We start from the raw sequence: 14,610 nt of genomic DNA, 5'->3' as shown, positions 1-14,610 counted from the left end.
GGTATGAGAATATGCAAGCCAATGTTCACGCGTTCAAGAAACCGAACATGACTTTTTGGGTTCCACTTGCCTTTCAAACTCCGTTTGTTTGATCATGGACGGCCCGTACACTGAGATTAGATACCATATTACCATCCCTTAGCCTCTACTTATCCCATCCACGGCCGTTTCCTATCTCCCAGAACCAGAAACCAGAAACCAACTAGAAACTTGAACATTCCTAACATTCCTGGTGAAACTAACCACCGAGCCGGTAGCCTAGAAAGGGTAGGTTGCTGCCCTGAGCTGACTATCGAGTCACAACCAAGTCCAGTGGCACACCTGTAGTCGCACCCTGAAGTCTTCATACCCTGGCAGTTGCCAGGTGTATGGGAAGTATCTACGCTGGCAACTGCCAGGTGCCACATTTGAAGTCTTCAGCTGGGCGATGGTCAATACAACCAAACAAATCCCAAACACGGTGAGCGGGGCCCCGCCGGGCGCGAAAAATGGCGTAGCTCGTTGTTCGGGCGGCCGTTTGGGGCGGGAAAAAATGCGTCGGGGTCGGTTCGATGAGCAGACCACGTCGGCATTGTTTGCGCGACGTTATGGACAGCGGGCGGGGTGGATGGGGCGGGGCGACGTTGGATGACGCTCGCATTATTTCTGGGTGATTTTCCGATTCGGGTTGCAGATCATTGATGTATTGATGTGATCAATTGATCATCACCATCAATCCCATCACGCCGCGGCCATCGATTCAGCCAGCGCATGCACCGTGCGCGCGCGCGCGTTGAAAATGCGCACTGCTCGTTGGCCTGTAGGTCTTTCGCGCAGACGCTTTGTTATGAGACATAATATTACTAATAGAGGGACGTCCTGCGACGCCGTATGCTCACCAAATCAAACAAATGAGATATCTAAAGGATTACAATGCATTATGCAACACATAGTATCTTTACATGTTTCTACATAGTTGATGGACATGGCACATATTTTGAGTGACTATGGATTAGAAAATATAGTAGTAAGATGATCAATACATGAGTAATTTGGTAATACTCGTCAAATACAGTTCATGTAATGGCTTTTGATGAATGTTGCTACTGTTATATCCACTGGCACTTGTTGTGCCCTTCCTGTGCCACTCTGGATGCTATATTTGTTTGTATGTTGTTAAGAAAGTTTGACAATTATTGCTATATATGTAGATTCTTATGCACGACTGTAAAGGATCGGAAAGCTTGCTCGAGAACACTTTATTATCTCAATATCTAAAAATAGCCACATTTCCGGACGCTCTTTCCACGTCAATTCCAACAGTAAATATTCAATTGGGAAACATCTTCATGCTGAAGTTGCAAATAAAATTATTGCTAAAATAATGTAAAATCATTCTATATCCAAATATACCGTGAAAAAAAAATGGATGCCTCAAAAGGTGTGCTTCAGGCTCGGAAGGTCGACCTCAGAAACTACTAAATCCATGAATTCATCCAACAAGATCACCTTGTAGGATATTACAACACACGGTATAAAGTGTATATATTTCAATTCATTTTTAAACCAGCTACATGTTGGTATCTTTTTTTTGATGTAATCTTCAGAATTGCGTTCAGAATTGCAAAATTACATAGAAAATTTTGAATCCGAGATCACCAAATTAGATTCCGGCACTGTATACGTGCTAAATATTGAGTGAGACAGCAAATATAACACTGTTTTTGTCTATACTTCCAAGATGAATACTCTGTAGAATAGGTTGGTTACTCATATGCCCTTTTATTTGATCTCGAGTTCATCAGAATGTGAAAATAATCAGTGACCCCTTCTTTTTTGCATCATTGATACTGGCAAAGTAGCAGCAATCCCATTTTACATTAAATATTCTTACTATATATTGCTATATATGATCACATAAACGAGATACAGGCCTCTAGTGACATTAGTAGCCTATAGGTTGAGCTAAATAAGTTGTCTACTCTGTGCTTCTGCCAGTCAAGGTATCATACCACTGTTTTCCCAAGCCTACTCAAGGTAATTACCACAGCAGACTGACTGAACTCTACAAATGTGGGTCAATATTACCACTCACCACTGTCGCATGCCTGTATAGGTAACCTCTATGCTTTATCTGCGCTGCAAGAGCGCCGGGATAACAAGCAGTGCGCGTTTTCAATGCGCGCGCGCGCACGGTGCATGCGCTGGCTGAATCGATGGCCGCGGCGTGATGGGATTGATGGTGATGATCAATTGATCACATCAATACATCAATGATCTGCAACCCGAATCGGAAAATCACCCAGAAATAATGCGAGCGTCATCCAACGTCGCCCCGCCCCATCCACCCCGCCCGCTGTCCATAACGTCGCGCAAACAATGCCGACGTGGTCTGCTCATCGAACCGACCCCGACGCATTTTTTCCCGCCCCAAACGGCCGCCCGAACAACGAGCTACGCCATTTTTCGCGCCCGGCGGGGCCCCGCTCACCGTGTTTGGGATTTGTTTGGTTGTATTGACCATCGCCCAGCTGAAGACTTCAAATGTGGCACCTGGCAGTTGCCAGCGTAGATACTTCCCATACACCTGGCAACTGCCAGGTATGAAGGCTTCAACTAGCAGCTAAGGCTGAGTGGCACACTGCGCTGCGTTGGGCGGCAAAGCAAGGAACCAAAAGTCAAGTACCGACGGGAACCCGCGAAGGATATTCTGACATGTCCATGTCCATGTCCATGTCAATGGGATACCTATACCTATACAGAGTACTAGCCCATGGCCAACGATCTAACTTGAAATCAGATGATTCTTGGTGGCATGAGCACGATGATGATGATGAATCTTGGATCTTGGATTTTGAAGCCCAAGATGAACGTGAACGTAGAGTTGACCGTCAATTCGAACGTCAAGTCAAACGCGGAGTTCAACGCGTACGCTATCATGAACAGAAGATGAACAATCGATCCGATTTCTTACAAGAGGCATTTATACAAGTGCACAATAACTTAAAGTCCGACTCTGACTTTTACACAACAAAGTGGGAGGTACAGTCGCGTCGCGTCCGTCACGAAAGGAAGATGTTAGAAACAGAAACAGAAACAGAAATAGAAGCAGAGAGAGAAATAGAAGTAGAGAGAGAAAGATACGCAGACAAGAACAAGAACAAAAACAAACGGAAGCGCAAAACGCAGACAATAAAATAAACAGAGGGAGACAAAGAAGAAGACACAAGAGCGAGGCCAGCGACATAGACCGTCGAGTCAAGTCCAAGTTTTAAGTCCAAGTCCGAGTCCAAGTTCAAGTCTGAGCGAGCGAAATATCATCGAAAAATTCAACAAGTCCGAAGACGAGAACGAGTCCACAAAATTCAAAAATTCAAAAACAATTCAAAAACTTAAATTTCACCCAATCGAATCAGAATCAGAATCAGAATCAGAATCAAATTGACCATTCACAAAGCCTCAGAAGCGTGTATACAAGAAAAAAGAAATCAAAAAATCAAATCAAAAAAATCAAAAAGAAACAAGAAAGAAATCAAAAAAGATCAAAAAGATATGGGGATCGGATATGGTAGATACTGATATAACAACAGAATTCGAAATAGCCAAAAAAAAAAAGGAGATCCCTGTGTCGCGACTGTGACCGCGACTTGTTGACCGACCGACCGACCGATGTGAATTGCGTTGCGTTGAGTTGAGCTGGGTTGAGATGATGGTGGCGGTGGTGTGAGTGGTGGTCGAGGGAGCGAAGTCGCAGACAGATGAACGGATAAATGAATGAATGAATCGATGGATGGATAATGGACTGGTGGTGATGGGGTGATGATGATGATAATAATAATGAAGACTCGTAAAAAACATAAAAAATCAACGAAAATAAATTCGAAAAAAGTGTTGTTTAAAACGAAGAAATATAAAGATCTGTTATACAAAACAAAAACAACAAAAAAAAAAAACAAAAAAGGGAGTAGGTGGGAATTTGGTCGAAACATGCGCGAAACTGAAACTGAAACTGAAACTGAAAAAAGAAAAAACAAAAGAAACAAAGAGAAAAGAAGGGAAAGAGAAAAAGAAGGGAAAGAGCAAAAGAAGGGAAAAGAGAAAAAAAATCGTGACCCGTCATACACGCAGTCGTAGTCATAGCCGTCGTAGTCGTCTTCGTCATATTCGTACACATCGCAAAAAAAGTGTTTTTAAAAAAGGAATAAAAATGTAACCAAAAAAAGAAAGAGAGAAAAGAGGAAGAAGATATGGAGGTAGATTTCGTCGTCGTCATCCTCGTCCTCGTCGTTGTCGGGGAAAAAAGAAATTTCGAATTTCGAATAATCTGATTTGGGACATTGGACTGGGGTTGATTTGTCGTTTCTTGAACATTTAAATAACTTGAATGACGAAAAAAAATAAAATGCAAGATTGCAAAGTTGCAGGGAGATGGAGATGATAGCGGAGAAGGAGAAGGAGGGGGGAGTTGCATATGCGACACAAAGCGAGCGAGCGAACGAGCGAGCGAGTGATGATGATGAGATGACGATGTTATTGTGGATGGTGATGATGATGATGATGATGAACTTGTTATTGACATTGATGATGGATGAAGAAGTTGACGATGAGATGAAGTTGACGATGAGATGAGAGAGAATGCGGATGATGATATCGTTGTTGTTGCTGATGATGACACGGTGGTGGATGAGAGAGAGAGAAAAATTGCGGATGGATGACTCGGATATTATGACGATGGTGAATCATTGCGTCGCAGGTCGCAGGTCGCAGTGGATGGCGCCAGCCATATGATGGGTGACAATGCGTCGAGGGTACTGGTGTGAATGTACGCATATGCGTGTGGGTGCGTGTGGGTGTGTGCGTGTCCGTGGAGACGGAGACGGAGGCGCGCTCAGCATCGTCAGATGCTGATACTGCGACGAGACAAAGAGGGAGAAAAAACAGAAAAAAGGGTAGGAAAATAAAAAAAGAGAGAAATATAGAAAAAATATACAACCGTCCAATCCAACACTATCCTACACTCCAAAATGAAAAAAAGTAAAAAGTTGAAAAAAGAGAAAAATCAAAAAAGGAAAGATCAAAGACAAAAAAGGAAAAAGGGAAGAACGAAGAACGAAAAGAAGAAGAAAGAATCATCAAAAAGAAGACGATTAAAATGAGAATGAAATGAAAATGAAAAAAAGAAGCGGCAGTAGTAGCAGCAGCAAAGCGCCGCAACCACCACCACCACCACCAAAAAAAAAGAAGAAGAAAAAACAGAAAAAAACAAAACAAAAAGAAAAAAAAATATACAACGCAATGTCCGATAAATGTGATTTTTTTACAAATTCCTTTCCTTTCCTGCCTTTCTCAACAGATTCACTTTCAATCCATATCCATATCAAGGTCCATTTCCATCCCATCCCACTGCCTCTTCTGATTCTGCCCCACACCCGTACTCATCCCACGCACATACCCCCTCCCACCTTCCTCTTCCTCCTCCTCCTGCAGATCCTCCCCATCCTCATCCTCCTCTCTAACACTAAACGCCACACTCATCTCATCCTCCTCCCTCTTCATCCCTCGGCGCCCATACGACTGCGCCTGTCCATAGCTGCCATACCCCCCTCCTCCGCCTCCTCCATACCCTCCTCCTCCGCCTCCATACCCGGTATACCCATAACTCCCGCTCCCGTACCCTCCGTACCCAGGGCTCGTCCCGAACCCGTGCCCGTGCCCGAGACCGAGACCGTGCTGAGGCGTGACGATACCAATCTTCGTCGCACCACCACCACCACCACCGACGCCAGCGACACCGTCCTCATCTTCATCCATACCCACCACATCCACATCCACATCGACGTCCACATCAACATCGACGCTATCCTCGCTCCTGCTCCCCGAGCGGCTTCTGCTCGCAGAGCGCGATGAGCCAGAGCCAGAGCGCAGGGAGGAGCTAGGGAGCGACCACCCTCCCGAGCCCGCATTCCCTCCTCCTCCTACACCTACACCCGCACCCGCACCCACACTCTCCGCACGGTACCCTCCTCCTCCAATAACCGCATGCCCACCAAGCGGCGTCGTCGGCACACCCACAATGCCCGGCGCAGCAGCCACCGCAGCAGCCGACCCAACACCCACACCTGTACCAGGCAACGTATAATCATGCATCCTCGGGCCAGGGCTAACACCCGCACGCATACTCGACGACTTGGTCGGCACAGACGCAGAGATCGGCTGGGGCTGCAACGCATATGTTCGGGTACCATACCCATGCGTATGTGCGTGGGCATGACCAATCGAACCGTAGGCTGGCATCGCGCCGTTCGTACCCGCACCCGCACCAGAACCATTCCCAGTGATAGTCGAGCTCGCTCCGCCCACCGACGTCGACGTCGACCCCGCACCACCCCCAACCCCTGCACCCGCTGCACCACCACCACCACCACTCTCCATCTTCGGCAAACTCCCCCCAGAAAGGAACGACGGCCACTCAGACCTATCCTCCGGCAACGACGTCGGCGATTTACCCATGAACGACAGAATCGCCGCCGCCTCGAGGAGCTGTACCTGCTGATGCTTGCTCAGTACGAATTTGGATGCTTCGCGCCATTGTCGGGTGTGTTCCCAGCGGTGCTTGTTTAAGCAGTTTGGGTGGCGGTAGATCTGTATGGGGGGAGGGGGGTGTTAGCGTCGAGTATATGCGAGGAAAGTGGGAGATGTAGAAAGAAAAAAGGACGCGAATGTGTATGACGTAGAAGCAAGGAAAAAAGGCGCGCATACAGCCAACACACCGCGTCTTCTACCACTTCAACATGCCTAAACTTGAACACCCCCCACATACAAAAACAACATCCCACAGACATACACAAAAATAGCACACAAAACGCCCAATCAAACAACCCAATCCACAAAAAGAAAAAAAAATTGAAGAAAATGAAAAGAGAAAAGAGAAAGAGAAAAATTAACACCAACCACTACCACCACCCAAAAAAAACCACAAAACCCCCCCAAAAAAACCCCCGAATTTTTTTTTTCAATAAAAGCACCCACGAACCTTGGAACAACTCTCGCATTTATAATCCACCCCCCGTTTCTTAGCTTTCCCTCCAACAATCGGAATCGGCGCGCTAGCTTTCCCCTCCTTCCCATCTTTGTCCTTCTCTCTCCCCTCCAGCTCCTTATCCTTATCCTGCTGCTCGTCCTCCGCGCCATCGCCCTCACCAGTGTTATTTGCATTCGCAGTAATATTGGCAGTGGCGGCATCAACAGGCTTCGACTTTGTCAGCCCCGACGCAGAGACGATCGCAATCCCAACGCCCGACGTAACAGGTACAGGTACAGGTACAGGCTTCGGTGCGAGCGGGGAGTAATACGCGTGTCCGTGTCCGTGTCCGATAACATGCTGCGACATAGGCATACTGCCCAACGACTGCGAATGCCCATGGTGCGCGTGTCCGGGGTGTGCGGAAGGCGGGGAAGTGGATAGGGAGAGCGAGGCTAGCGAGAGCGCTGCGCTCGAGTTCGAGTTCGAGGTTGTCGTTGGCGCTGGCGCTGGAGCCAATCTAAAATCAAGCGAGAAGCGATAAAAAAAAGAGGGGAGAAGAGATGTGTCATCAGCCATGAGTCATCTAAGGTGTTTTAAATCAAAATGCAATGGGAAAAAAAGCCAAAACAAGCATTGGGACGGTGGGACGGGGTGTGTGGAAATTAAAAGAAAGATTTGGAATTTGGAGATTTTGGGAAAAAAGGGGTTATGATGTTGTCGTTGGTGTTGTTGGTGTTCAGGGACGGAAGAGGGAGATGAAGGTGATTGCAATTGCAATTGGATCCATCCGGGAAGTATTGTTTTTTCAACGCAGGGAAGTAGATGTAGACGGAGGGACGAAAATAACATTTTTTTTGGGGGGATGTTGATGTTACGGGTGTCGCAATCACAATCACATTGTGTTGGTGTCAAGTGGCAGATGACAACGAGAATGATTTGGGTGTCCGTGATTCGTTGTGTTGTTTTGGGAAGAAAGTCTATGTTGGGAGGAGGCGGAGATCGAAATTGAAAAAAGTGGGATGTGGAATGCAATGTATGACCCGAACCCGCCAGTAACATTGACATTGCATATGTTGTACGAGGGGGAGAGAGCAATGACAGAATGTGGCAAGAGGGGAAGTGAAGGGAAGTATGGAAGCGATTGAAATAAAGAGGCCAAAAAGGAACAACAGAAAGTAGAAGTAGAAAGGAAGGAGGCGAGAAGGAAAGAGACTAAGGCACGATAGGGCAAAGTGTCAAACCACTTACAGAGGTCTGGACGAGGCCTCTCTGGCATCGCTCAACCGCCGCCTAGTCTTGCCTGTAGACCCAAGTCTGCGGTGGTGCTTCCCTGCTGCGGCCGAATTCGCCGTTGCCGTTGCCGTCGATGTACTGCTGGTGAGGGTAAGGGTGCTGTGGGTGGAGAGGCTGGTGGTGAGCATGCTCGGCTGGGGCTGGGGGGCGGCGCCGGAACTTGCGGGGGTGGATGTGGCGGTAGAGGCTGATATGCTCAGTGAGAGCAGGCTTGTGACTGCGTCGGATTGCTAGTGAGAAGGGGGTTATACCGGTCAGCGAGGATTGTTAGACGGTTGAGTGGGAAGAAGGGGGTGTGGGCAGTGGGGACGTACTGTGAGAGGCGGGGGCCGCACTGGTGTGGGTGTGGAGGTGTCGATGTCGGCCATGGTGTGTGGGTGGATAATTCTTGGGAGGCTTCGTTTGTCGTGCTGGGTCGGGTTGATTGCAACTTCGGGTAAATGGAATGACAATGCAATGCAATGCAATGGTATGGTATGGTACGGGCGACGTATAATAGAGATAGAGATACAAGCAGAGGGTGCGAGGTTCAGATCTCAGACGCAAGTCATAGCAGAGTGGATGGGAGGAGAAGAGAAAGAGAGTATCCTCGAAACCCACACACAAAAAAAGTTTTGGTTGGGCAGTACAGGACAGGACAGGACAGGTCAAGCGCACCACCCCGATTGGATTGAATTCGTGTCAATTCAATTAACCGGCTTAGATAAACTTTTCCTGTCCACCCTCCTTTGTTCGCCCTCCATTTCCTTTTTCGGCACTCTCTTCCCCTTTGCTTGTTTTTGCTCTTTTTCTCTTTCTCGAGGTCCTTTGCTTATGCCTCCTTTCCTTTGCTCGTTCGCTCGCAGCTACTGCGCCAAAGGTACACCTAAATGCATTCGCGCAGCAGCCTTTCAACCAAATTTTATTTTTAAAAAAAAGTCGGCAAAGAGACTGATGACTGACTGGTGACAAAGGAAGGAAGACATGCGGAAATCTCCCTTGTCCATATCCATATGTAAATCGCGCCATCGCATTCGCGACTCCTCCGACCTACCTTTTTTTCTGACACTGGCCTGACTCATCTGCGTCTAACTCTACATAATTGCATAACCCCATGCACCGCCTCCGTCGACGCCCTTGGGGTACTTCGTACCTCATTATTCAAAATTATTTTTTCCGAGGACTCGAGGGCTCTCCCTGCATACCTACCACCGCGCGCCAAAGTCCAAAATTCAAAATTGAAACCGAGACAACACAGAAACAGTATGTATATACATATGCCGGCTCCATGCATGCATACATAATCCTACCCTCACCCTCACCCGTGCGCATTGCGCATTGCGCAACAACTCCGGTCAAGCCAGCGCGCGAACGCAGCTACTACTACTACTAGCGAGGTCACGGTATTCAATATTCACCCCGCACAATGCACAACGTACATGTACACCCGAAATTAACAAAATCAACTCGCAAAAAAGGTGTCCATAAATAGTATTAGTACGCCATGCATCCATGGCACATGCAGCAGCAATCTATATATCTAAGATATCTATATCTCTATCTCTCCGAGCAATCTCCTTTGTCCACTTAGCCTTCGCCTTCGCCTTCCACTTTCCCTCGCACGTTCAGCGCTCTTTGTCTTTGTCTTTTTCCCCTCCATCCACGCACGCATATACGCACGCTTGCGTGTATACATACATACCCTCTTGTTCTTGTTCTTGTGCTTCCTTTCGCCCGTGCGTCCCGACTCACGCCTTGTCGATGATCATTATCAATCCAACCTCATCCAAGCGTGTCGCGTCGTGTCGTGTCCAAGCCCAGCGTTGCACGCTACATTCACGCTATGCAATATGCAAATATGCAATGGAGTACCTCTCCTCAGACAATACTTCTCGACTTAATCAATAATCAACACTCGATGCGCTGGCGCGCACCCGTGCACCCGTGCACGCATGGCGTGGCGTGGCATGACCCCTATCCAACTATCCAGCTATCCTCCGAACTTCGAAGACCGTCGATGATCCCGCTCTTACCTGCTCTTACCTGCTCTTACCCGCTCTGACCCAACTCCGACCCAACTCTGACCTATCCTGACTCCTGATTCCTGATTCCTGACTCCTAATTCCTGATTCCTGACTCCTGATTCCTGATTCCTGACCTGGTCTGACCTTAGTGCTAGTACTAACTTGGTACTTATGACCTCCCTTCGCTTCTTCCTCGGTCCCTCGTCGCTATTCGCGAAGTGACGTTTGGGTCTGCAATTGCCAGCAGCTAGCATAGTGTGCATATGTTATGTTTATGGCTATATTATGGCTATGGCTATGGTTATAGTTATGGTTATGATCGTGGCACTGCGATGCCTGTTCCTGTTCCGGTTCTGGTTCTGACTCTGAATCTGATTCTCGGTTTCTTGTGGTTCTGATTCTGGTTCTCGCTCTGGTTCTGGGTCTTTTTCTAGTTCTTTACAAGCCGGCTACACACACACTCTCTCCCCCTCTCTCTCGTTGTCCTCTATTCTAGTGACTATGTTTAAACCCCGAAGATTGGAATATTAAGATAGGAAGCGTCGATCCCGATTCCCGACATATCCAACCTCAGCTTAAACTCAAGCTCTATCGCTCTATCGCTCTATCTGTCTGTACATGTTATTCTCGCGCGTATGATATACCAGAACATACCAGGCAGAACTCCCACTTGCAAACCTCCAAGCTTCGATCTCTGAATCATCTCCAAGCTGCAAAGTTATATTCGTCCCAATGCAAAGCAGTCATCCTCATTATCTTTATCATCATCCTCATCCTCATCCTCATCCTCATCCTCATCCTCGTCGTCGTCGACTCGCATCGCCGGCGGTGCTTACACCCCAGTCTTCAGAGTCCTAATCCTTTGTACGGTCTACCCGCCTGCTCGGAGTCTAAGTCTCGGTCTGCTACTTGTGTCCTCATCTCATATTATTATTGTTATTGTTATAATTATGAACCGATTGTGAAGTATAGTATAGGTTCTTGAGTTTTCTTTTCGTGTCTTTTCTGTTCGTTTCATTTCGTTTCTGTTCTGTTTCGTTTCGTTTCTGTTCGTTTCTGTTCTTGTCTGTTCGTTTCGTTTCCTCTCCGTTCGTTTAGTTTCTGTTCTTTTCTGTTCGCCTCTTTCCACTTTCCACAATACGCCGCAGCTCGCTCGCTCGCTCGCTATCTTCCGAATGGAACCTCTCCTCTTCTCCACGCTCTCTTCTCTTCGCTTCAGACCTTCCTCACCACGCGCTGAGCACGCGGCACGACTCGCGAGAAGTCGATTATCATGCTCACGATATGAAATCATGACCATGTCCATGACCATGATCAATGAATTATGAGTTATGGATTATGAATTATGAATTCATCTTCATCCCTGTATCTGGTAGACTGGTCCGCGTCCGATATCGATATCTTAATTAAACACCGAATTCGAAGGCGCTTGATATTACAGTTGATGTGATGCTATGATGCTATCTGTGCATCATAACCCATCATCGACATCCATCATTCAATGATTCATCTCACACTACACAGACTTTCACATAGTACCTGCGAGTCGAGAATCGAGAATCGCGTCGAGTCCCCAGCACCAGGCTTACCTCTACTTCTGTGCTACGTTGAGAGATGCCTCAGCGGTCTCCTAGTTTGACTATACTACGTTCCTGGCTCCAAGTAGCAGGCTCCAGGCTCCAGCTTCAACGCCCAAGTCCAACTCCAGCGCACAGCTCAACTATCGCCTTTATCTAATTATCTACGTGTGGCGTCCGAGACCCCGAGTTCTGTACCACTACTAGCTAATGTCACGGCCATGCTCCAAATTCAAGTTCAAGTTCAAGGTCTAGCTCAAATAGCTTAACTAGCTCGAACAAACACGGTATCCATCCTCTTCTCTTCTCAAATTGAACTATTCTTGGTTTGGTTGTTTATCTACACCTTGACCTTGCCGAACCTCCGTGCCCTCTCCCTCTCCCCTCTCCCTCACTCTCCAGCGCCTATACCCATACCTATACCCCTATCCCGTCCCTGTCCAGCAACGCCAAAGTCCCAAGACGCACGCACCAACCCCACCCCATCTCATCCTTACTTTTCATCTCCCCCCACACGAGAAAAAGAAAAAATGACCGGGAAGAGCGCTGTGCGCAGTGTCTTCATACCGCATTATGCAGTTCTGGGTAGGGCTGATCATGAGCTGGGGATATCCGATACTACTAACTAGAAGGGATTAGAGTTAGGGAGTCAGATCGCTATTTCGGATTCGGATTCGAATCTGAATCTGTTTGGATTTCAGTGACTGCTTAATCTTATGTCCTTTTTCTGTACTTGAAAGAACAAGAAAAAGAGGAGGAGGAGGAAGAGGGTATATTTGTCCTCGTTTAGAAAATCGCCATGCAATTTGATGAAGGATGTCAATGTGTCTCTATACAAATAATAGTTGCTATGTGAGTATGTGAGTCTGAGTGCAGAGAAAACAACACAACGATGACAATGGAATAGAATATTGAAAAACTAGCTAACCCGTTATCCAAAGAAATACAAAGAAAAAACATCCGGTGGATAAACTTTTTACCTCGATACACAAAAATAAATGACCGAGGTAGGGGTCGAACCTACAATCTCCTGATTCGGGCTACGGACCCAGAAGAGCACGTACTGATCGTAGTCAGACGCGATGCCATTTCGCCACACGGCCATGGGAGTACGACAGATCTTGTGATACAAGTGCCTAATGACAATGTTCAGTGCGGATAATCCAATAAATTTTATTCCTGGTGGTTTAAGAGCGATGATTAGGATGTGTTGAGAGCAATGATATCCGGTGAAACAAATTGTTGCTGCTGTTGTTTGTATGACCCAACGTGTTAATAATATCACATATCGCCCTTGCACCAAACAGCTTCATCGAAGATTGGTGGCAGTGTTGGTGTCTTTCACAGGGATTCTTCAAAGTCCACGATCAACGAATTTCAAGCCCAGACAATATCCACTGTCCTGTCCAGCGGGTACACGGTACTCGACATCACCAGCCGCACTCAAAGACTTCTGTTCCTCGGCGCTGGGTTTGGAATTCACTGTGATTCGTGAAGAGACATTTCTTTTGTAGGCGTTCCGACACATCCGACGCATGTACACACAAGGTCCAAGGTCCAGTGAAGAGGAGAAAAAAAGGAAACGGATCTTATAATTGGCTGTTTCTGCGCTCTGCGCGCCGGTACTAGTAGCCTTGTTGTCCAGTGCACCCATACACCCATACACCCATGTCCCTCCAGGCTCCAAGTATTTTCCATATTCAGGAATCAGGATGCATCGCTATCCTCAAATGATCAACAAGCTGAAGTATTATATGAGCAGCCTTAGATTTCTTCCCTTCTTTTCACTCAAAGTTTGCTATCGTATCCCAGCTCATCCATCATGAACCATGAAAGCCCTCCCTGGATCCCTTACCCAATGCTTCCTGGACTACCAGCCAACTTGTATTTGCTCCTACACTATCTGACATTTGGCTTAAAGAATACTAAAAGCGCGAACAGACCACCGTCTACAAACCACCAGCCACGTCCTGCTGCTATCATTAGCGCTACCGCGGTTCAAAGTATCAAGCTACCCTCATTTGCCCAGCTTTGCGAGTCTCTGAAGAGGTATTTATCAATCATTGCATTTTACCCAGTCTTTTTGTTACGATATTTAATTCCATTTTTACAATTTAGGCCTGAAACGCAGTACAGTCACTCTCTCCCAAGCTCTCAAGCGCGTTCAACATACACGTATCAGACCAGTCGCGCTTCAATCACGAACTTCGTAAGCCCCAATCCCACCTGTGCGTGCGCTTCAACTCTGTCTAACGCGGTTTGCTATCAAGCCATTTGTCATTCAAAGCCCAACTCGCCAACGCGTGTTTCTTTGGGAAAGTCACGGCTATGAATCTACGAAAGTCGGCTCTGGAGAGCCAAAGGCACTAACGAGGACCTCTTCTCAGAGAAACCGTACCATACCTCATGCGCCGGGACCTCAAGAAATCGTCGGTACTCCCACAAAGCCTTCTAAGGAGGGGTTCATCAACTATCCTCCTATCCTGACAACGATAGACAACAGGTACAAAAAAGACGCCGAGAGATTCATCTCATACAGCCCTCAAAGCAAAACAGGATGGGAGTGGAAATGCATCTTCCCGTTGGAAAACGGAAGTCTGTGCGGCAAGCGCTTTTCTCAGGCACCACTCGTCAGACGGCATATTCTGAATAACCACATGAGCCTTCGGTGAGCTATCCCTACCCTGATTCGATTCTCGTACTTCAGTTTAGTTTGGAAGAGGCTGATGGTTGA

At 47.2% G+C, this 14,610-nt stretch overlaps 2 protein-coding genes and 1 non-coding gene across 3 annotated transcripts; 1 reads left to right on the top strand and 2 right to left on the bottom strand.

Annotated features, from left to right (window-relative positions):
- Nucleotides 1–5,340: 5,340 nt before the first annotated feature.
- On the bottom strand, nucleotides 5,341–8,664 carry JR316_0011617 (uncharacterized protein; the record flags this gene model as incomplete). Its single annotated transcript, XM_047897263.1, has 4 exons — nucleotides 5,341–6,621; nucleotides 7,013–7,520; nucleotides 8,252–8,526; nucleotides 8,611–8,664. The coding sequence occupies 4 exons, from the start codon at nucleotides 8,662–8,664 to the stop codon at nucleotides 5,341–5,343; spliced, it is 2,118 nt and encodes a 705-aa protein (XP_047743672.1).
- A 4,211-nt stretch (nucleotides 8,665–12,875) lies between these two features.
- On the bottom strand, nucleotides 12,876–12,979 carry JR316_0011616. The gene has a single exon. It is a non-coding gene; the product is annotated as a tRNA-Arg (tRNA).
- Nucleotides 12,980–13,698: 719 nt separating this feature from the next.
- JR316_0011615 (uncharacterized protein) lies at nucleotides 13,699–14,610 on the top strand (the record flags this gene model as incomplete). Its single annotated transcript, XM_047897262.1, has 5 exons — nucleotides 13,699–13,760; nucleotides 13,818–13,925; nucleotides 13,995–14,085; nucleotides 14,147–14,544; nucleotides 14,589–14,610. 5 exons carry the CDS (start codon nucleotides 13,699–13,701, stop codon nucleotides 14,608–14,610), a joined length of 681 nt encoding a protein of 226 aa, XP_047743671.1.

The sequence above is a fragment of the Psilocybe cubensis genome, chromosome 11 (assembly GCF_017499595.1).
Source record: "Psilocybe cubensis strain MGC-MH-2018 chromosome 11, whole genome shotgun sequence".
Classification (NCBI taxonomy): Eukaryota; Fungi; Basidiomycota; class Agaricomycetes; order Agaricales; family Agrocybaceae; genus Psilocybe; species Psilocybe cubensis.
The sequence above is the reverse complement of the archived record's forward strand: the minus strand, read 5'-3'. Positions and strand labels throughout refer to the sequence as shown.